Here is a 21,051-nt window from a genome sequence, read left to right on the forward strand (position 1 = left end):
GGTTTTGGGAGGCCACAAGAGAGTCCCCCCCCCCCCAGCCACTGGCAGGGGGTGGGGGTGGGGATAGAGTTGCCAGATCCAGGTTGGGAAACACCTGGAGATTTGGGGGTTGAGCTTGGGGAAGGACAGGAACCTCCGTGGGCTTCAGTACCCTGGAGTCCACCCTCCAAAGCATCTGTTTGTTTCAGGAGAAGACGATCTTGGTCATCTGGAGATTAATTGTAAAAGTGGGAGATCTCCAGGTGCCACCTGGAGCCTGGCAACCCTGGCAGGTGATGAAGGCCCCTCCACTGACGGAGTCTAAGAAGCTGGCCTGGCCAGGAAGGCTGGAAGGGAGGGGGCATCTGATGGAGGGTCATCCATGCCTCCTGGGCCTGCGGAAGCTTCTGCCAAAACAAATTCATTAGTCTTTAAGGGGCTGCAAAATCCCTTTGTCTTTTTCAATACAGTCACTCCTGGGGCTGGATTATGGCTGTAATTCTGGGGGATCCCCAGGTCCCACCTGGAGGCTGGCATCCCTAGCGCCTCCTGCCCATCACCAGACCTGACTCAAAGCCCTCCCCCCCCACTCTCAAGCTTGCAGTGTTCCTGCCTGTCCTGAGAGCCAATTTGGGGGAGTGCTTAGGAGCTTCTCCACATGCAGCTGCTGGTGTGACCTTGGGTCACTCACAAGTTCTCTCGGAGCTGTTCTCTCATGAGCAGTCCTCGAAAGAGCTCTCTCAGCCCCACCTCCCTCACAGGGTGTCTGTTGTGGGGAGGGGGAGGGAAAGGCGTTTGTAAGCCACTCTGAGACTCCTTTGGGTAGTGAAGGGCCGGGTATAAATCCAATCTCTTCTTCTTCTCTCAAGAGCAGTTCTCAAGAGAGCTCCCTCAGCCCCACCTGCCTCACAGGGTGTCTGTTGTGGGGAGGGGGAGGGAAAGGCGTTTGTAAGCCACTCTGAGACTCCTTTGGGTAGTGAAGGGCCGGGTATAAATCCAATCTCTTCTTCTTCTCTCAAGAGCAGTTCTCAAGAGAGCTCCCTCAGCCCCACCTGCCTCACAGGGTGTCTGTTGTGGGGAGGGGGAGGGAAAGGCGTTTGTAAGCCACTCTGAGACTCCTTTGGGTAGTGAAGGGCCGGGTATAAATCCAATCTCTTCTTCTTCTCTCAAGAGCAGTTCTCAAGAGAGCTCCCTCAGCCCCACCTGCCTCACAGGGTGTCTGTTGTGGGGAGGGGGAGGGAAAGGCGTTTGTAAGCCACTCTGAGACTCCTTTGGGTAGTGAAGGGCCGGGTATAAATCCAATCTCTTCTTCTTCTCTCAAGAGCAGTTCTCAAGAGAGCTCCCTCAGCCCCACCTGCCTCACAGGGTGTATGTTGTGGGGAGGGGAAAGTTCACAAGGGAGATTGTAAGCCGCTCTGAGACTCCTTCGGGTAGTGAAGGGCAGGGGTATTAAATCCAATCTTCTCTTCTTCTTCTTCCTTCTCCACATGCAGCTGCTGGTGTGACCTTGGGTCAGTCACAAGTTCTCTCGGAGTTGTTCTCTCACGAGCAGTCCTCGAGAGAGAGCTTCCCTCAGCCCCGCCTACCTCCCAGGGTGTCTGTTGTGGGGGAGGGGAAGGGAAAGGAGTTTGTCAGCTGCTCTGAGACTCCGAGTGAAGGGCGGGCTATAAATCCAATCACCTCCTCCTCCTCCGGCCTGCTCTACCCGCAACCCTCTCCCTGGTGGCACTGGAGGAAGGGCAGGCAGCTGGGAGCACGGGGGTGGGGTGGGGTAGAGCACTAGTAAGGGAGGGCGTCAGCAGCAATAGGCCTTCCTAGGACCCCGGGGGCCCGGCAGCCGCCCCGCTTCAGCCTCTGTTGATGCCGGCCCTGGCTGGAACTCGCCACACGCAGTGGGAGGGGGGAGTGTGCCTGGGGCACGTCTGGGGTCTCCACTCCCTTGGGGCTGGGCAAGCTGGCGGCTGCCCCCTTTGGAATACGGTTCCTCAGCCTCTTTGTGCTTGCACCTGCAGGGCGGGCCTGCTGACCGGGCGCTACCAGACGCGCTCTGGCATCTACCCTGGTGTGTTGTACCCGGGGTCGCGGGGAGGCCTCCCATTGTCCGAGGTGACTGTGGCGGAGGTGCTGAAGGACCGGGGCTATGCCACCGCCATGGTGGGCAAGTGGCACTTGGGCGTCGGACCCAATGGAACCTTTCTGCCCACCCACCAGGGCTTTGACCACTACTTGGGCGTGCCCTACTCCCATGACCAGGTGAGCAGGGACGAAGGGAGGTGGGGGGTCGGTGCTTTGTGGGGAGGGAGGGTCCAGGGACGAGCGGGCCCACTGACTTGCGGGAAAGGACCCAGGGAGGCCGAACCGAGCGGCCCCTGTGATGCCGGCGGTGCTGGAATGGACCGCTTGGTTCTGACCCGAGCGAGAGCAACAGCGAGGATGGGTCTGACCTTGCCCACAAAGTTTATTTATTCATTATTTGTTTTCCCCCCCGAATTTTATTAAACTGTGGTTGAAAAAGTACTACATCAGTGTACATGACAGTATCAAAACTTTGGTCAAACCTCAGAGATATGAAGTTTAACAACACAATGCTTGTGATTTCTTATTACATAAACAGCACCTAGCTACTGTAAAAACCCCTACTCTGAAAAGCTATGCCCACGCCTTTTCAGCGAGGTTAAATCGGTAGAGCATATGTTCTTCAGCTGTCCATTTTGCAGGGAGGCTCCTCTTAAAATTATTATCCCATTAGTCGATAGGACACCTGGGCACATTAATCCAAACAAAGCAAGGCTTCACTGGCTCCTATCAGATAAGAATGCAGAGATTACACATTCAGTCGCTGAGTTTTGTGCATTAATTCTTAGATTGCGGGAATCGCATTTTAAAAGTTCTGAAATTCAGATTTCTGTTTTTGTATATTATGACTGGTTTTTTCATCTCCCTCACATATTATGCTTAATCTGTATTGTTGGTCTTAAGACCGTAATAATAATAAACTAAACACCTAGCGACTATGCTTTTTGGTGTGAAGTAAAAAGAGAAAATTCCATACATTTTAAAATATCAGGTTGCTTAATATTTACGCCTAGGCCTTTTCCCATGAAGGGCGACTATTTCTTCATAAAATTTGACGCAGGCACAGAATACTGATCTCTTGCTATGTCGTTTGTCCAAAATAAAATATTCCCCAGTTTATTCATTATTTATTGAAACCATTTGAGCTGCCTTACAGCTTACAGCAATAGAGCAATTACAAAAAACCAAAATAAAAACAGTATAAGTAAACATGGTAAAAAAAAAACACACATAAAAAAGGTCACCATTTAAAAACTCCCATCAGGACTGCCAATAAATAAGAGCTAAATCAGTCAAATGCAGTCCTCAATAAAAACTGTCTTCAGCTGCTTTCTAACGATTGGAAGTCGGGGGGGGGGCCAGGCGCACCACCCTGGGGAGGTCGTTCCATAATCATGGGGCCGCCACCGAAAAGGCCCCGTCTCGTCTACCCACCAGATGAGCTTCTTTGATTGGTGGGACGCTCAAGAGGGCCTCCCTCCCTGTGATTTTGGTGCCGGGGCAGGGAATTATGGGAAAAGGTGATCCTTCAGAGAGCCCGCTCACAAGCCACGTAGGGCTTTGCTGAGGTCTGTGTGGTTTCAGCCTCTTAGCCTGGCTTTAGCACCTCTTCTTCTCCCTGAGTCAACTGAGCAGGGGACTTGATTTAGCACTTTGGGGACCAGTGTTCCCCCTAAGCTGAGTTAGTGTGAGCTAGCTCACAGTTTTTTTAGCCTCCGGCTTGCACATTTTTTTCTTAGCTCAGGAAGGAGGACTCCCGAGCAAACTGATTTAGGCAGCAGCCAAATCGCTCGCTCACAAAGTAGAATTTTTGCTCACGAGACTCCATGGCTTTGAGGGAACATCGGCTGGAGACAGTGGGATTGTTGCGTGGCTCCAGGCAGGTTGTGTGTGGACCATGAGGACCATGAGGGACACGCCTCCTTTCCTCTCTTCCATTGCAGGGCCCCTGCCAGAACCTCACCTGCTTCCCCCCCAACACGCGGTGCTTCGGCTTCTGCGACCAGGGCGTGGTCCTCGCCCCCCTGTTTTGGAACCTCAGCATCGTGGAGCAGCCCATCTCCTTCCCCCACCTGGAAGCCCGCTATGATACTTTTGCCCGAGACTTCATCACCGCCTGCGCCCGCCGCAGCCAGCCCTTCTTTCTCTATTACGCCTCCCACGTGAGTTCTGGGTACAGCCAGGCCTGAGGCGGAGGGGAGGGGGGCAAGGGAACTGGGGCGAGGAGTGGTCTTCCCGCGAGGCCCCGGCCGGTGGGTGCTGACGTCTTCTCCCCTCCCCAGCACACCCACTACCCCCAGTTTGCCAGCCAGGAATACACGGGGACGACTCCCAGGGGGCCCTTTGGAGATTCCCTCGTAGAGTTGGACGGCTCTGTGGGGCATCTCTTGGAAGCGCTGCGGGACAGTGGGGTACGCGACAACACCCTGGTCGTCTTCACGTCGGACAACGGGTGAGTGTGATGGGGAGGCGGACTCCCCCCGCTCCTTCCTTGAGGCAGGACTGGGGAACTTGGGAAGGAGAGCTGGCCCCGAAGAATAAGGCCGTGCCAACTGCGTTGCCCTTGGGTGTGGGTAGGCATATGAGTGCCAGGAGGGCCGAGTGGCTTGTCTCTGGCTAGTGAGAACCTGCAGAGGCCTGAACAAGGACCAGGGGGACACCCCCCCCCCATTGGTTAGCTGTGATCTGGTTGCCAGTTTGGTGTAGTGGTTAGGAGCGCAGACTCTAATCTGGGAGAACTGGGTTTGATTCCCCACTCCCCCACTTGCAGCTGCTGGATGACCTTGGACGAGCCGTCGCTCTGTCGGAGCTGTGCTTGAAAAAGAGCAGTTTCTGTCAGAGCTCTCCCAGCCCCACCTACTTTCTTATACCAGTTTGGTGTAGTGGTTCAGTGCATGGACAGTAATCTTGGAGAACCGGGTTTGATTCCCTTCACTTGCATCTGGCTGGATGACCTTGGGCAAGCCGTAGTTCTGATCAGAGCTGTTTTTGAAAAAGAGCAGTTTCTGTCAGAGCTCTCAGCCCCACCTACCTCACAGGGTGTCTGTTGTGGGGAGGGGAAGGGAAAGGAGTTTGTGAGCCGCTCTGAGACAGCTTTGGGTAGTTCTTTATAGTTCTGTCAGAGCTGTCCTGTCTCTTTTTCATAGTTCTGTCAGAGCTGTCCTGTCTCTTCTTCATAGTTCTGTCAGAGCTGTTCTCTCAAGGGCAGTCCTCGAAAGAGCTCTCTCAGCCCCACCGACCTCACGGGGAGTCTGTTGTGGGGAGGGGAAAGGAAAGGAGTTTGTAAGCCGCTCTGAGACACCTTTGGGTAGTGAAGGGCGGGGTATTAATCCAATCTCTTCTTCTTCTTCTTCTCCTCGTCTAATTGAACTTGCAGGGTTGTCGGTCTAATTTCGATCCAATTTATTACAGCAAGAGCCAGTAAAACAGCACAGTTCTGATATAAGAGAGATTAAAACAGTAATAACCTGGCAACAGTATAAAAACATTAACAAGAGTTGTTACGTTCGAGTCCAGTCGCGCCTCGGAGACCCAGCAGATTTTTGGGGTGTGCACTTTGGAAAGAGTCCCAGCTCCCTTTGACTCCTGGAAGCTTCCACCCTGCAGAGCTGGTGGTTCTCTGATGTGCTCTTGGATGCGAGTCTAACTCTCCCGCTTCAGGCCAAGGTGGCTGCCCTGGGACGCTTGCCGGGGCGTGAGAAGGAAAGGGAGCCCTGGACAGCTGGCCTTCGGCTGTTGCAGGAGACGTCTGGTCTTGTTCTCACAGCCTAAAAGGACTGTTCATTGGCTCGGCCCTCTATTTCAGCAGGGTTTACTGCCCTCTTGTCTTTTGTATGTCCGTCAGTGTAATAATGCACTTTGTAGTTGGCGTGTTAGTTCATATAATGTTGCCATAGATATTTCTGCAAAAAACGGATTCTGCTTACATTCTTCAAGGTTGCTTTTGCATTTTGGGCTGATTATAGTGTCGGCCGCCTTCTCCTTCCTTGTTTGCTCGAATGTCCGTGTGACAATGTGTCACTCAGGCAGCCTACGTGCGCACGGGGGAGGACTGACGTGGATTACCCGCCCCAAATTGCAGGGGAGATCCGAGGTGCCGGTCTGTTCCAGATTTCTGGCTGGGGTGAAGGCACAGTTCAAACAGGGGAGCCGGAGTGAGATTATCAACGAGTCCCTCTTGGAGGGACAGTTCCCGAGTGAGCTCAAGGAGGCGATGGTCCGCCCTCTCTTAAAATAAACCATCTTTGGACCCAGCCGAATTGGCTAACTATCGGCCGGTGTCCAATTTGCCCTATTTGGGCAAACTTATTGAGAGGGCGGTGGCGTTACAGCTACAGAGCTTTCTGGAGGACGCTTCAGTTTTAGATCCCTTCCAGTCCGGCTTTCGCCCTGGTCATGGGACTGAGATGGCTTTGGTCGCCCTGACTGACGATCTCCGAAGGCATCTGGATCGAGGTAGTGTGGCGGCATTGCTGTTGTTAGATCGGTCGGCCGCGTTCGATACGGTCGACCATCAGCTGTTGACCCACCGCCTTGCCGACATGGGGATTCAGGGGCTTGCCCTTCAATGGTTTGCCTCTTTCCTACAAGGTCGGGGACAAAGGGTGGCTGTCAGGGACCGGCGATCCCATAGGTACCCCCTCGATTGTGGGGTGCCGCAGGGAGCGGTGTTGTCCCCGATGCTATTTAACATTTATATGCGCCCCCTTGCCCAGATTGCCCGGAGTTATGGGCTTGGGTGCCATCAATATGCAGATGACACCCAGCTCTATCTGATGCTGGGCGGCCGGTCGGACTCGAGTTCCAATGACCTTCACCGGGCGTTGGAGGCTGTGGCTGGTTGGCTCCAGCTGAGCCGATTGAAACTAAACCCGGCGAAGACAGAGGTCCTGGGCCTGAGTTGGACCGGTGTGGGGTTGGGGCTCCCTCTCCCGACCTTCAACGGGGCGCCTTTGGTGCCAGCGTCTAGGGTTAGGAGCTTGGGGGTGCTCCTGGATGCCTCTTTACCGATGGAGGCCCAGGTGGCAGGCACTGTCAAGTCAGCGTTTTACCATCTTCGGTTGGCTCGGCAGTTGGTCCCCTACCTTGACCGCGATGACCTGGCCACAGTGATCCATGCGATGGTCACCTCGAGGCTAGACTACTGCAACGCTCTCTACATGGGGCTGCCTTTGTCGCAGCTCCGGAAGCTGCAGCTGGTGCAGAATGCTGCAGCCAGGCTGCTGATGGGTCTTTCTCGGAGGGACCTTATTCAGCCTGTGCTGAAAGCGCTGCACTGGCTGCCGATAGCGTACCGGATCCGCTTCAAAGTGCTGGTTCTTACCTATAAAGCCCTATATGGCCAGGGTCCAGCCTACCTGAGGGACCGCCTTGCCCCACATGTTCCCCCAAGAGCACTACGGTCGGGGGCCCAAAATTTGTTGGTCATCCCGGGTCCCAAGGACGTTAAACTAGCTGCAACCAGGGTCAGGGCTTTCTCGGTGGCGGCTCCTACCTGGTGGAACAAGCTCCCGGGGGAGATCCGGGCCCTGCGGGACCTTATGCAGTTCCGCAGGGCCTGCAAGATGGAGCTCTTCCGCCAGGCCTTTGAGTAGGAGCTGCCCCCCATTATACCACCACCGTCAAGGTATCTTAAAGGATGCAACGACGAGGCCGGAGGAAGAACTGGGAAACTGTAGAAGATCCGATGCCATCGTCACTGGATATGTACACCAGGGGAGTACCATCTTGAACTGTGGAGTTACCATCTTGGATTTAGGACATTAGTAACTGGATTGAGTATTGTGGTTTTAATGTTGAATGTTTTATTATGTTTTTATATGTTTTATATGTGGCATGGCTAACGGCCTGCCCCTGTTAGCTGCCCTCAGCCCACTGGGAAGGGCGGGATATAAATATGAAAAATAAATAAATAAAAATAAGGATTCCCCCCCTCGGCCGTGGAAGCTCACTGGGGGACCTCGGGCCTGTCACGGACTCAGCCCGGCTTCCCTCAGAGAGCTGTTGTTGTGGGTTGTGTGGTGAGTAAGGACCGGCGGGAAGAGAGGAAGCCAACGGCCCCTGCTTCTCTCCTTCTCTCCAGCCCGGAGACCATGCGCATGTCTCGGGGGGGCAGTTCGGGCCACCTCAAGTGCGGCAAAGGGACCACCTACGAGGGCGGGATGAGGGAGCCCGCCATCGCCTACTGGCCCGGCCACATCGCTCCTGGTAAGTCCTGTCCGCTCCGGGCCTGTTGTTCACAGCGGCTGTGAAGCAGGAGTTTGGTGTCGTGGTTAGGAGCGTGGACTCTAATCTGGGAGAACCGGGTTTGATTCCCCACTCCTCCTCCACTCGCACCTGGCTGGATGACCTTGGGCAAGCCGTGGTTCTGATAAGAGCTGTTCTTGGAAAAGAGCCGTTTCTGTCAGAGCTCTCTCAGCCCCACCTCCCTCACAGGGTGTCTGTTGTGGGGAGGGGAAGGGAAAGGAGTTTGTAAGCCTCTCTGAGACTCCGAGTGAAGGGCGGGGTATACATCCGAACTCCTCCTCCTCCAGTTTGATGTAGTGGTTAAGTGCATAGTGGTTGAGAGAGCCGGTTTGGTGTAGTGGTGGACTCTAATCTGGGAGAACCCGGTTTGATTCCCCACTCCTCCACTTGCAGCTGCTGGATGACCTTGGGCAAGCCGTGGTTCTGACAAGAGCTGTCCTTGAAAAAGCCGTTTCTGTCAGAGCTCTCTCAGCCCCACCTCCCTCACAGGGGGTGTCTGTTGTGGGGAGGGGAAGGGAAAGGAGTTGTAATCCGCCCTGAGACACCTTTGGGTAGTGAAGGGCGGGGTATAAATCCAATCTCTTCTTCCTCTTCTTCCTCTGCTTGCAGCCAGCTGGTGTGACTTTGGGTCAGTCACAAGTTCTTTCTGAGACTCCTTTGGGTAGTGGAGGGCTGGGTATAAATCCAACCCCCCCTCCACCTTCTTCTCTCACTGTTCTTCATGTGTCTCAGCACAGAGCCTAAGCATGAGGGCTAGAAACAATCTGTCCTGTTTGCTGCTGGGAAAAGTGCTTTGTGTTGGGGAAAGTGCTGCTTATTAGTGCAACGGATCCACATGATCAGCCCCTCGATTGTTTATAAGAACCAATTGGTTCCCCTAGAGGTCCAACAGCCAGTTCCTGTGGAGGGCCAGCAGCAGGGCAGAGAGGCCGTGGCCTTCCCCTGATGTTGCCTCCTGGCTTTGGGATTCAAAGGCTTAGTGCTCCTTAATGTGGAGGTTCCAATTAGTCACCATAGCCATTCATAGACCTCTCCTCCATGAATGTATCTGTCTATTCCCTTTTTAAAGCTGTTCCTTTATATGCTTAGAGAGCCAGTTTGGTGTAGTGGTTTAGGAGTGTCGACTCTAATCTGGGAGAACCGGGTTTGATTCCCCACTCTTCCTCCACGTGCAGCTGCTGGTGTGACCTTGGGTCAGTCACAAATTCTTTCAGAGCTGTTCTCTCAAGAGCAGTTCTCCAGAGAGCTCTCTCAGCCCCACCTCCCTCACCGGGTGTCTGTTGTGGGGAGGGAAGGAGTCTGTAAGCTGCTCTGGGACTCCTTTGGGTAGTGAAGGGCGGGGTATAAATCCAATCTCCTCTCTTCTTCTGTATGAAGGGGGGTGGGGGGTGCAGTAGGGCTAGTATGCAGCGAATGACTGTTGTTTACCTGGGCGGGTGCTGTGCCCTCCCTCTGTCCTCCTTTCCCCTCCTGTCTCTGTCCAGGGGTGACCCATGAGCTGGCCAGCACCTTGGACATCCTGCCGACTCTAGCGGCTCTGGCGGGGGCGGCCCTGCCCAGCGTCACCTTGGACGGCTTCGACCTCAGCCCTGTCCTCTTTGGAAGTGGGAAGGTGAGCTTTGGGTTGGTGATGGGCAGTGGGTGGTAGGGGGACCCTTGTGGGCAGCAGGGGGGTGGGTGCCCCTTTCCGCCTGGCTGCTGTCCCTGAAGGGCCAGTTACACCTCTGGTCCACTTGGCCCTGCTAGGAATAAGAACAGGAGCCCTGCTGGATCAGACCAGTGAGGGTCCATCTAGTTCACCATCCCGTCTCACACAGCAGCCAAACCAGTTCCTCTGGAGGGACAACAACAGGGCATGGAGGCCGAGGCCTTCCCCTGATTAGAACATCCGAAGAGCCCTGCTGGATCAGACCAGTGAGGGTCCATCTAGTTCACCATCCCGTCTCACACAGCAGCCAAACCAGTTCCTCTGGAGGGCCAACAACAGGGCATGGAGGCTGAGGCTTTCATAAGAATGTCAGCCCTGCTGGATCAGACCAGTGATCTAGTCCAGCATCCTGTCTCACACAGCGGCCAACCCGTTCCTCTGGAGGGCCAACAACAGGGCATGGAGGCTGAGGCTTTCATAAGAATGTCAGCCCTGCTGGATCAGACCAGTGATCTAGTCCAGCATCCTGTCTCACACAGCGGCCAACCCGTTCCTCTGGAGGGCCAACAACAGGGCATGGAGGCTGAGGCTTTCATAAGAATGTCAGCCCTGCTGGATCAGACCAGTGATCTAGTCCAGCATCCTGTCTCACACAGCGGCCAACCCGTTCCTCTGGAGGGCCAACAACAGGGCATGGAGGCTGAGGCTTTCATAAGAATGTCAGAAGAGCCCTGCTGGATCAGAGCAGTGAGGGTCCATCTAGTCCAGCCTCCTGTCTCACACAGTGGCCAACCAGTTCCTCTGGAGGGCCAGCATGGAGGCCGAGGCTCTGGGATTCAAAGGCTGACTGCCTCTGGCTGTGGAGGCTCCCCTCAGTCCCCGTGGCTAGCAGCTGCTGATAGACCTCTCCTCCATGAATCTGTCCAATCCCCTTTTAAAGCTGTCTGTGCCTGTGGCCATCACAATATCCTCTGGCAGCGAATTCCACATTTTAATCACCCTCTGTGTAAAGAGGCATTTCCTTTTGTCCGTCCTGAACCTCCTGCCCATCAGCTTCATTGGATGCCCTCGAGTTCTGGTATTTTCGGACAGGGAGAAAAATTACAAGAATGCTTACAAGTTATGGGTGGAAGTTGGTGTGGGGAAAGTCCTGCATTGACCAAGGCTTGGGAGGGGGGAAGGAGGAGGGGGAAGTTTCTTGTGCCCTTAATGTTTGCAGGGCGGGCCAAAATTCCATGGGTGATGCCTTCCCCTCTCTTGCATCTCCTTGTTGTAAACAGCACCAGTTGAACTGCTGCCTGTCCTGAAGATTGTGCAGCCCATGGAAACATAAAAGTGGAACTCTAAGGGGTAAAGCAATTGTTTTGAGGAGGCCCATCCAGTCCAACACTCTGTGTCACACAGTGGCCAAAAACACCAGGTGCCATCAGGAGATCCACCAGTGGGGCCAGGACACCAGGAGCCCTCCCACTGTTGCCAGTTCCCAACTGGCCCCAAGCACCAAGAATACAGAGCATCCCTTGCCCCGGACTGAGAGTTCCTATCTATACCTTGTGGCTAATAGCCACCAATGGACCTCTGCTCCATATGTTTATCTAATTCCCTCTTGAAGCCGACCCTGGAAAGCTGTAAAGAGGGGCCGTGGCTCAGTAAAAGAGCCTCTGCTTGGCATGCAGAGGGTCCCAGGTTCAATCCCCGGCATCTCCAGTTAAAAAGGACCAGGCAGGAGGTGATGGGAAAGACCTCCGCTTGAGACCCTGGAGAGCTGCAAAGAGGGGCCGTGGCTCAGTGGCAGAGCCTCTGCTTGGCATGCAGAAGGTCCCAGGTTCAATCCCCGGCATCTCCAGTTAAAAAGGACCAGGCAGGAGGTGATGTGAAAGACCTCTGCCTGAGACCCTGGAGAGTCACTGCCAGTCTGAGTAGACAGTACTGACCTTTGTGGACCGATGGTCTGTTTCAGTATCAGGCAGCGTTAACGTCTGTGTTTGTGTGTTCCCATGATGCCTCTTCTGTGACTCCCCGTCCTTCTGCTCTGGTTCCAACGACAGAGCCCCCGCAAGGCCATGTTCTATTACCCGCCGGCCCCCAACCCGCTGCTCGGTGTCTTCGCTGTCCGTTATGGAAAGTACAAAGCCCACTTCTTCACCCAAGGTGAGCTCAAGCCCCCCCCTCCCTTGCTGGGCTGGAGCCTGATGCCCATGCCCTTCCCCTCTCCTCTCCATCTCTCTCTCTCTCCAGGCGCCTTCCACAGCAGCACGACCCCCGACCAGGACTGCAGCGGCCTGACCCCCCTGGTGGCCCGGGAGCCCCCCCTGCTGTACGACCTGGAGTTGGACCCGGCTGAGAACTACAACCTTGTCTGGGGAGGGGTGATCAAGCCAGAAATTCTGGCTGTCCTCAAGGAGATATGCTTGCAGAAGGCCACTTTCGACGAGCAGATGGAGTTCGGGGAGAGTCAGCCGGGGCGGGGCCAGGACCCCGCGCTCGAGCCCTGCTGCAACCCCCAGTGCCGGTCCAAGCCTTCCTGCTGCCGCTGTCCGTCTCCCTCTTGGCTCCGCCCGCTCCTCTCCCCCCCCACCGGAACCATCCTTTGAATTCCCGCCTCTTCGGCTTAAACTCAGGGTGGCTTTTCAGGTGGGGAGTCCCCATGAGACGAGGGTCAGCTCTTCTGCTCTGCCCAGGGAAGGGCTGGATTGTTAAGTTCCTCGGGGCAGAGTCTCTCTGGTCTTTTCTTTGGGGGTGGGTGGGTGCTGCTTGGTGCACTGATGGGGCCTTCGGAAGTAATCAGGCTGAAACGAGGCTTTCACCCTCCTGTGAGGAGAAGGGGGTATTTCGCTGGGTGATGGTGAATACCAGCCGTCGCCCTGAGAGTGTGCGTTTACGCAGTGTTTTCACCATGAGACGCTGGTGTGCCAAAATGCCCTTTTGGGTGACTCCCTTGGCTCAGACCGTGGCCCTACAGGAGAAGCGGAAGCCAAGGCTCAGGGCTGGGTCCGCTTTGGGAAAGATGTTTTATTTCCATTCCACGAAACTGTTCGCGGGTAGAGTTGGCCCCCGTTGGGAGGTGAGGACGACGTCGCGGCTGGAAGGCAGGCCCCAACTCCACCTCTGTCTCCGGAACCAGCGGGGTTTGAGTTTCCCAGAAGGACAGAGGCCTGGTGTGAGTGGGGGTGCTGGAGGAGAAACTGCCTTCTTTCCCCCCCCCCCGCCTTTTTGGTTATGGAACAAAAGCTTATTTTGCACCCTAGGCAAGGATCCCTTCTGACGCCCCCCCTGTGCCTGCCATTTTTCAAAAATAAATGCATTTTAGGAAGAATGAAAAACACAAATAATCAAAAAACTCTCAGAGTACGGGGCTGGGTGCAGTTTGGCACCCCTAAGGGCCGGCCCACCCTAGGCGATCGCCTAGTTTGCCTAGTGAGTGAGCCGGCCCTGCTGGTGCCAGCGGAAAGTCCGGCCTGTTTATTGTTTGCAGAACCATTGTTGGGGGTACAGCCCCCTTTGGTTCTGAGTCCAGAGAGCTAGCCGTGTCCATCCGTTGTCGCAAACATGACAGGACTCCGGGGTCACCAGACTCAGCGGTGGGAATTCTATCAGCTCTTTGGAGCCAGAGAGAGGAAAAGGGGGGGGGGGAACGAGGAAGTTGTGCTTCAGAGGTTTCGGCCGTGACCAGGGCTGGTTCAAGGTGTTTTGGTGGCCCTCTCCCCCCCCCCCCATGTGCACAGCCACACCTCAGACCCAGCCCAAGAGGGGCCGCCACTGCTTGCACTGTCCCAAGCAGTCCCTTGGTGGGGCCGTTTCTGTGAAAAATTGAGCAAAGTAGAGAAAAGCAAAGTAGCCGATCCTGGCCCCTGGAGTCGGAGGCATGTTGCAGAATTCAGTCTGAGATGCTTCAGGACCTTGGATTTCCTCGGTCGTCTCCCATCCAAGTACTAACCGGGGCTGAACCTGCTTCGCTTCTGAGATCTGTGGCGATCAAGTGAGCTCTGGGCGCTTTCTTCCTTGGAGGCGTCTTTTGTTGAAGAACGGCCCCCGTCAGGCCAGGAACAGAACCTTGAGGGCCTGGCTCTCTTGCCTCCATAACAAAGCTTTTGGAATGGTGCCATCTTCCACCGAAGTGCCGAGTTGGAGTGCCAACGGCCCAGGCCTTGGGGCACACCCTCCTGCATCAGGATGGATCGGGCGAAAGCAGCCGTGGCGTTCCAGTTGTGCCCTAAGTTTGGCGTAGTGGTTGGGAGCGTGGACTCTGATCTGGGAGAACCGGGTTTGATTCCCCACTCCTCCACTGACTCGCAGCTGCTGGATGACCTTAGGCAAGCCGTAGTTCTGTTCTCTCAAGGGTGGTTCTCAAGAGAGCTCTCTCAGCCCCGCCTCCCTCAAGGGTGTCTGTCTGTTGTGGGGAGGGGGAGGGAAAGGAGTTTGTAAGCCGCTCTGAGACACCTTTGGGTAGTGAAGGGCAGGGTATAAATCCAGACTCTTCCATGACAGCCAGTTTGGTGTAGTGGTTAGGAGTGTGGACTCTAATCTGGGAGAAACGGGCTTGATTTCCCACTCCTCCCCCCCACATGCAGCTGCTGGTGTGACCTTGGGTCAGTCACAAGTTCTCTCAGGGCTGTTCTCTCAAGGGCAGTTCTCTCAGAGGTCTCTCAGCCCCGCCTGCCTCATGGGGTGTCTGTGGTGGGGAGGGGAAGGGAAAGGAGGTTGTAATCCGCTCTGAGACTCCGCGTGAAGGACGGGGTATAAATCCAATCTCCTCTTCTAAATCAGCTGCAGCATCTGCCCAAAGGCCTGGTTGTGTGTGTGGGGGGGTTCCCTTTGGTGCTCTTTCTCTGTCGACCCCATGGCCTCTGTGCGTTTTTGCATCGCTTCTGTATGTACGACCGATTTTTCTTTTGTGCAAGAATGTGGGGGGTGGGGAGGAGGGTGCCCCTATTGCTGACCTCTCTGCTTCTTTCCTCTGGTCAAGAGACCCAACCTTGCCCCCCCCCAGCGCTGCCCCCTGACTTCCCTCCTTTCTTTCCCAAGCCTGGATTCCCTGGAGGTGTCTCAAATGGGGACTTCCTCCTTCTGCGGCTGAGAGTTCCTGCTAATAAAGGTGTTTCCTGGTTCGCTGCCCGGTCTCTCTGCTCTTTGGTCCTGGTGGGTACCCCCCACCCCGGGGGGCCCTTTTTGCACTCGAGGAGGAGGTGGGAGGTGTGCCGGTGGACTGCGGGGAAAGCGCAGAGGCGGCCCCCTCTTCCTCAAGCCCAGTGGCTGCCGGGGTGGGGCGGGACTCGTTGCAGCGCTGCTGCATCCCCCAATTGCCTGCACGGTCAGAGCTCTGCGCAGGCGCCTGAGGAGACCCCGGCAGAGGGACGATGGGTGGGGAGCGGCCAGCAGAGGGCGCCCGATCCTTGCCAATAAGATCTTGACCAGCCTTCCTGCAGACACTGGGAAGGTCTTAAAAGTAAAGAATTGGCGCTTTTGTAAAAGGGGCTGGGGTGGTGGTGGTAGTGTTCCCTCTAAGGCTCACACCGTTTTTGTCTTAGCTCAGGAAGGAGGGCTCCAAAGCAGTGTTCCCTCTAAGCTCAGTTAGTGTGAGCTAGCTCACAGTTTTTTAGCCTCTGGCTCACACATTTTTGTCTCAGCTCAGGGAGGAGGGCTCCAGAGCAAAGTAATTTATGCGGTAGCCAAATCACTCGCTCACAACATTAATGCCAGTATGTCACAAATGGGTCATTTCCTAGAAAAAGAGGTGCGGGAGTTTATTGTTGTTCAGTCGCACGGTCGAGTCCGACTCTTCGCAACCCCATGGACCAGCTCCCGCCAGACCAAGCGTGATCCACTGGAGAAGGAAATGACAACCCACTCCAGTATCTTTTGCCAAGAAAACCCCATGGACAGTAACAAAAGGAGTTTATTAGCATAATGTATTAGCATAACTCATTTGCATGTGCCACACCCCCTGACATCACCGGAAGTGTGTCAGAAGGCTCCACTGGACTGTTCTGGATTGCTAGCTATGGGGGGGCGGAACGGGCAGATCTGTCCTGCCAGAGGGGGTAGAGCTTGTCCCTGAATAAAACTTGGTCTTAAAGGTGCCACTGGACTGTTTTGGACCGGGGGGCTCTGCAACTTACCTGGCTGCACCTTGCTCTGACTGAGGGCTGCTGGGAGCAGGGGGTGGGGCTTGTTGCATGTGCCCGCCCCCTGGGCTCTTTACTACCGGAGCTCCGCTCCTGTGCGCTCTTGCAGGAAATGACTCCTGGTCACAAAGTAGAATTTTTGCTGACAAGGCTCCACAGCTTAGAGGGAGAGTTGGTGGGGGGATGGGACAAAATTTACTAAATCAGAGGAAGAAGATAAGAGGAGCCAGCCACTTCCTCTGGAGGGATGAAAACAACAAGCCGGGCATAGAGGCTGAGGCCTTCTCCTGACGTTGCTTCCTGGCGCTGAGATTTAGAGGTAGACTGCCTGTTTATAGAGAGGTTCCCTTCAGTCTGCCCATTTAAAGGCCTGCCTAGCAAGCTTATTGAAAGTGGGAACTCCTTTAGCGATGTGGGGGAGAAGCAGAGGCTGTTCCACCTGCCTGCGGCCAGAGACCAGCCATTTTGTCTCGCTCTACCTCCCCTCCCAGATATGGGAATGATAAAATCGGCCTGCCTTGCAGGACTGACGCATGGATTTCTGAAGAGCGTGAAGTGCTTCACAGGCTGCGTACAGAGTGGGAGGGATTTCACTCTCCCAACCGTCCTGATGCCGAGCCAGTTGGGCGTCGTGGTTAGGAGCAGAGTCTCTAATCTGGGGAAACTGGGCTTGATTCCCCACTCCTCCACATGCAGCTGCTGGTGTGACCTTGGGTCAGTCACCAGTTCTCTCAAGAGCTGTTCTCTCAGGAGCAGTCCTCAAAAGAGCTCTCTCAGCACCACCTGCCTCACAGGGTGTCTGTTGTGGGGAGGGGGAAGGGAAAGGAGGTTGTCAGAAGGGTGGGGTATAAATCCAAACTCCTCCTCTTCCTTGTGCGACCCCACTGGTCACTTCCCTCAATTGTGAGAACGATAATCTTATTCTTACTCTCTTCTTTCTGCTGTTTGGCCAGTTTTTCAATCCATTAAAGGGCCTATCCTGTTATCCATGACTGCCCCCCCCAATGCCTTTAAGACAATGAACGGATAAAAACCCAGCTGAAAAATGAAGACTGCACCAATGTTCCCTCTAAGCTGTAGAGTCCTGTGAGCAAAAATTCTACTTGGTGAGCTCCTGGCATTAAAGCTGTGAGCGAGCGATTTGGCTGCTGCATAAATTAGTTGGCTCTGGAGCCATCCCCCCTGAGCTAAGACAAAAATATGTGAGCTAGCTCACACTAACTCAGCTTAGAGGGAACACTGGACCACACCTCCTACCTGGTCCTTTTAACGAGATGCTGGGATAAGCTGGTTAAGTGTGGGCTGGATGGTGCAACCAGGGGTCATTCCATAGAAAAAGAGGTGCAGGAGCTCATTAGCATTACTCATTTGTATGTTGCACATCCCCTGATATCACCGGGAGTGTGTCAGAAGGCAACATCCACCGCTCAGGCTCCACTGGACTGTTTTGGATTGCTAGCTATTGGGGGGGGGGCGCACAGATCTGTCCCTCACAGAGGAGGGAGAGCTTGTACCTGAAGGCGGGCCGGGGTGCAACTTCTTGCTCCTCGTGGCCCAACTGCGGGCTGCTGGGAGCAGGGGGCGGGGCTTGTTGCATGTGCCCGCCCCCTGGGCTCCTTACTGCCGGAGCTCCGCTCCTGTGCGCTCCCGCAGGAAATCACCCCTGGGTGCAACCATTGAATGGATTCATGGTTGGTTGAAAAATCGTACCCAACGAGTGCTCGTAAATGGCTCTGTGTCTACGTGGAGGGAAGTCTCGAGTGGAGTGCTGCAGGGCTCGGTCCTAGGCCCGGTGTTGTTCAATGTTTTTATAAATGACCTGGAGGAAGACATAGAGGGAATGCTTATCATATTTGCAGATGACACAAAGCTGGATGGGATTGCTAATTCTGACGAAGACAGAGTCAGGATTCAAAATGATCTCGATAGGCTGGAACAGTGAGCTGAGACAAATAACATGAATTTCAATAGAGAGAAGTGCAAAGTCCTACACTTAGGTGCAAAAAATCAAAGGCACAGATATAGAATGGGAGAGACTTGGCTTGACAGCAGCACCTGTGAAAGGGATCTGGGTGTTCTGGTGGAGCTAAATATGAGCCTGCAGTGCAATGTGACTGCAAAGAAAGCAAATGCAATCTTAGGATGCATTCACAGAAGTATTGTGTCCAGATCACGGGAGGTGGTAGTTCCACTCTATTCCGCTATGGTCAGGCCTGACCTGGAGTCCTGTGTCCAGTTTTGGGCACCACATTTCAGGAAGGATGTTGACAAGCTCGAGCGTGTCCAGAAGAGGGCCTGGGAAAGAGAAGGCTTAGAGGGGACATGATTGCAATCTTCAAGTGTTTGAAGGGCTGTCAGGTAGCAGACGGAGCAGATCTATTCTCTCTTGCTCCGGATTGCAAGACTAGATCTAATGGGTGGGAATTACAAGGGAGTCGTTACCGGCTAAATATCAGGAGAAACTTCCTACCGGTAAGAGTGGTTGAGCAGTGGAACAGACTGCCTCGGGAGGTGGTGGGTGCTCCTTCGCTGAATGACGATCTTTCGGGTATGTTGTAGGGCTGTGTTTCGGCTGTGCTCCTGCAGAGTGCAGGGGGCTGGACTAGATGACCTGCAAGATCCCTTCCGAGTCTAACATTCTATGGTGCTCTGACCCAGGAACCTTCCTCCCACAAAGCAGGTGTTCTCCCTCTGAGCCCCTCCCTTGGAGTGTTTCTGCCCCCCCCCCCAGCCCCATAACTCTGTTTGTCAATGGGCTTTTCCTGCACAATGTAGGCTTGGGGCAGCGAACAGTGTTAAGACTTTCGTGTCAGACTAAGCATTGGGGGGGGGGTCATTTCTTTGCCCCAACATTTCTGATTCTTCCTTAGCAGCCTGTGGAGACGAAAATGGATTGAACAACATTTGTGCAATTAAAAATACAGTTTAAAATAATTCAGTTAAAAACCAGTGAACAAACCACACTAGGACGAGGGCCAGGAACCGTTAGTGGGGGCTTGCAAGAGGAAACAGAAAAGTCCTCACCTGCTGGTGAAAGTTTACATAAGAACATAAGAGAAGCCAATGTTGGCTCAGGCCAGTGGCCCCTCCAGTCCAACACTCTGTGTCATACAGTGGCCAAAATTACCAGGTGCCCTCAGGAGGTCCAGCAGTGGGGCCAAGACACTACCCCCCAAGCACCAAGAATAGAGAGCATCCCTTGCCCTGGACATAAGAACATAATAGAAGCCAATGTTGGATCAGGCCAATGGCCCCTCCAGTCCCACACTCTGTGTCACACAGTGGCCAAAAATACCAGGTGCCATCAGGAGGTCCAGCAGTGGGGCCAGGACACTAGGAGCCCTCCCACTGTTGCCCCCCCCCAGGCACAAGAATAGAGAGCATCCCTTGCCCTGGACATAAGAATGTAAGAGAAGCCAATGTTGGATCAGGCCAATGGCCCCTCCAGTCCCACACTCTGTCGCACAGTGGCCAAAAATACCAGGTGCCATGAGGAGGTCCAGCAGTGAGCCAGGACACCAGGAGCCCTCCCACTGTTGCCCCCCGTTCCAAACACCAAGAATACAGAGCATCCCTTGCCCCGGACATAAGAAGACATAAAAGAAGCCAATGTTGGATCAGACCAGGGGCCCCTTTAGTCCCACACTCTGTGTCACACAGCAGCCAGTAATACCAGGTGCCATCAGGAGGTCCAGCAGCAGGGCCAGGACACTAGAAGCCCTCCCACTGTTGACCCCCCACCCCAAGCACCAAGAACACAGAGCATCCCTTGCCCCAGACAGTAGAACATAAGAGAAGCCAATGCTGGATCAGGCCAATGGCCCATCTAGTCCAACACTCTGTGTCACACAGTGGCCAGAAATACCAGGTGCCATCAGGAACTCCATCAGTGGGGCCAGAACTCCAGAAGGCCTCCCACTGTTGCCCCCCCCCAGCACCAAGAATATAGAGCATCCCTTGCCCCAGACATAAGAACATAAGAGAAGCCAAAGTTGGATCAGGCCAAATGGCCCATCCAATCCAACACTCTGTGTCACACAGTGGCCAAAAACACCAGGGGCCATCAGGAGGTCCATCAGAGGGAGTCTGATAGAGGGAGGCAGAGGACTCCCCCCGAGGAAGGAGCGCAGAAGTTCGGGTGCCGTGACCAAGAAGGCCCTTCCCACTTACGGCCACCTGGAAAGAAGGGCTGGAGGGCCCCGGTTCCAGAAGAGCCTCGGCCCTCCAGAAGGCCCATTGTCTCAGCATTCCACAAGCTTTGCTATGGTCCCCCTTCCTCCGCTCACCCTGGCTTAGGGCTGACATTGTGGCCGGTGCTGAGCGGGCCACGGACGGCCATTTCCGTGACAGCCCGTCCTCCGTGGCGCCCCCCCGCCCTCCCGCCGCCTTTTCAGGGGAGGGGCACCCTGTTCTGCCACAATGGCAGCGGCCAGGCCCCGTCTCCTAGCAACGCAGAAGGAGAGCGCTTGTGATGCCGCAGCATCCCGGTCCTGAGGCAGGAGCTCCGCCATGTGGCAGCAGCACCAGAGGCCGACGGCTCACGATGGGCACCCCAGCCGGCCTTCTCCTGGGGCTTGGGACTTTGCTGCAGCTCTCGGGGGCATATGGCTACGACCCAGAGAGTAAGCACAGCCTAGGGGGTGGGGCTGGGGAGGAAAGCCCCCTTCCCGGGCACTCCCTGGACTGTGACCCACCTGGACGACATCTCACCGGCCTCTCTATAGGTACCCCACAGTTCACTCCAGGTTGCTCCGTCTGTTGGAGGGGAGGTTCTCTTGCTTAGGCTGAGCAGTCTCCTAGGGTCGCCAGCTCCGAATTTGGAAATTCCTGGATAAGTGAGGGGAGGAACCTCAGTGTGGTAGAATGCCATAGAGGCCACCCGCTAGTTTGGAGGAGTCAGTTTGGTGTCGTGGTTAAGTGTGCAGAGTCTAATCTGGGAGAACCGGGTTTGATTCCCCACTCCTCCACTTGCACCTG

At 54.9% G+C, this 21,051-nt stretch overlaps 1 protein-coding gene across 1 annotated transcript in view; it reads left to right on the forward strand.

Annotated features, from left to right (window-relative positions):
• The window catches only part of ARSA (arylsulfatase A), a 14,528-nt gene extending 1,985 nt beyond the window's left edge, over positions 1-12,543 (forward strand). The window contains exons 3-9 of the mRNA XM_015420925.1: positions 1,992-2,232; positions 3,999-4,217; positions 4,338-4,507; positions 8,138-8,262; positions 9,786-9,913; positions 11,998-12,100; positions 12,188-12,543. Coding sequence (XP_015276411.1) covers positions 1,992-2,232; positions 3,999-4,217; positions 4,338-4,507; positions 8,138-8,262; positions 9,786-9,913; positions 11,998-12,100; positions 12,188-12,543 — 1,342 coding nt within the window. The remainder of the gene's footprint in view (positions 1-1,991; positions 2,233-3,998; positions 4,218-4,337; positions 4,508-8,137; positions 8,263-9,785; positions 9,914-11,997; positions 12,101-12,187) is intronic.
• The last annotated feature ends 8,508 nt before the right edge of the window (positions 12,544-21,051 follow it).

This window comes from Gekko japonicus, unplaced genomic scaffold, assembly GCF_001447785.1.
Source record: "Gekko japonicus isolate JY-2015 unplaced genomic scaffold, Gekko_japonicus_V1.1 scaffold2767, whole genome shotgun sequence".
NCBI lineage: Eukaryota > Metazoa > Chordata > Lepidosauria > Squamata > Gekkonidae > Gekko > Gekko japonicus.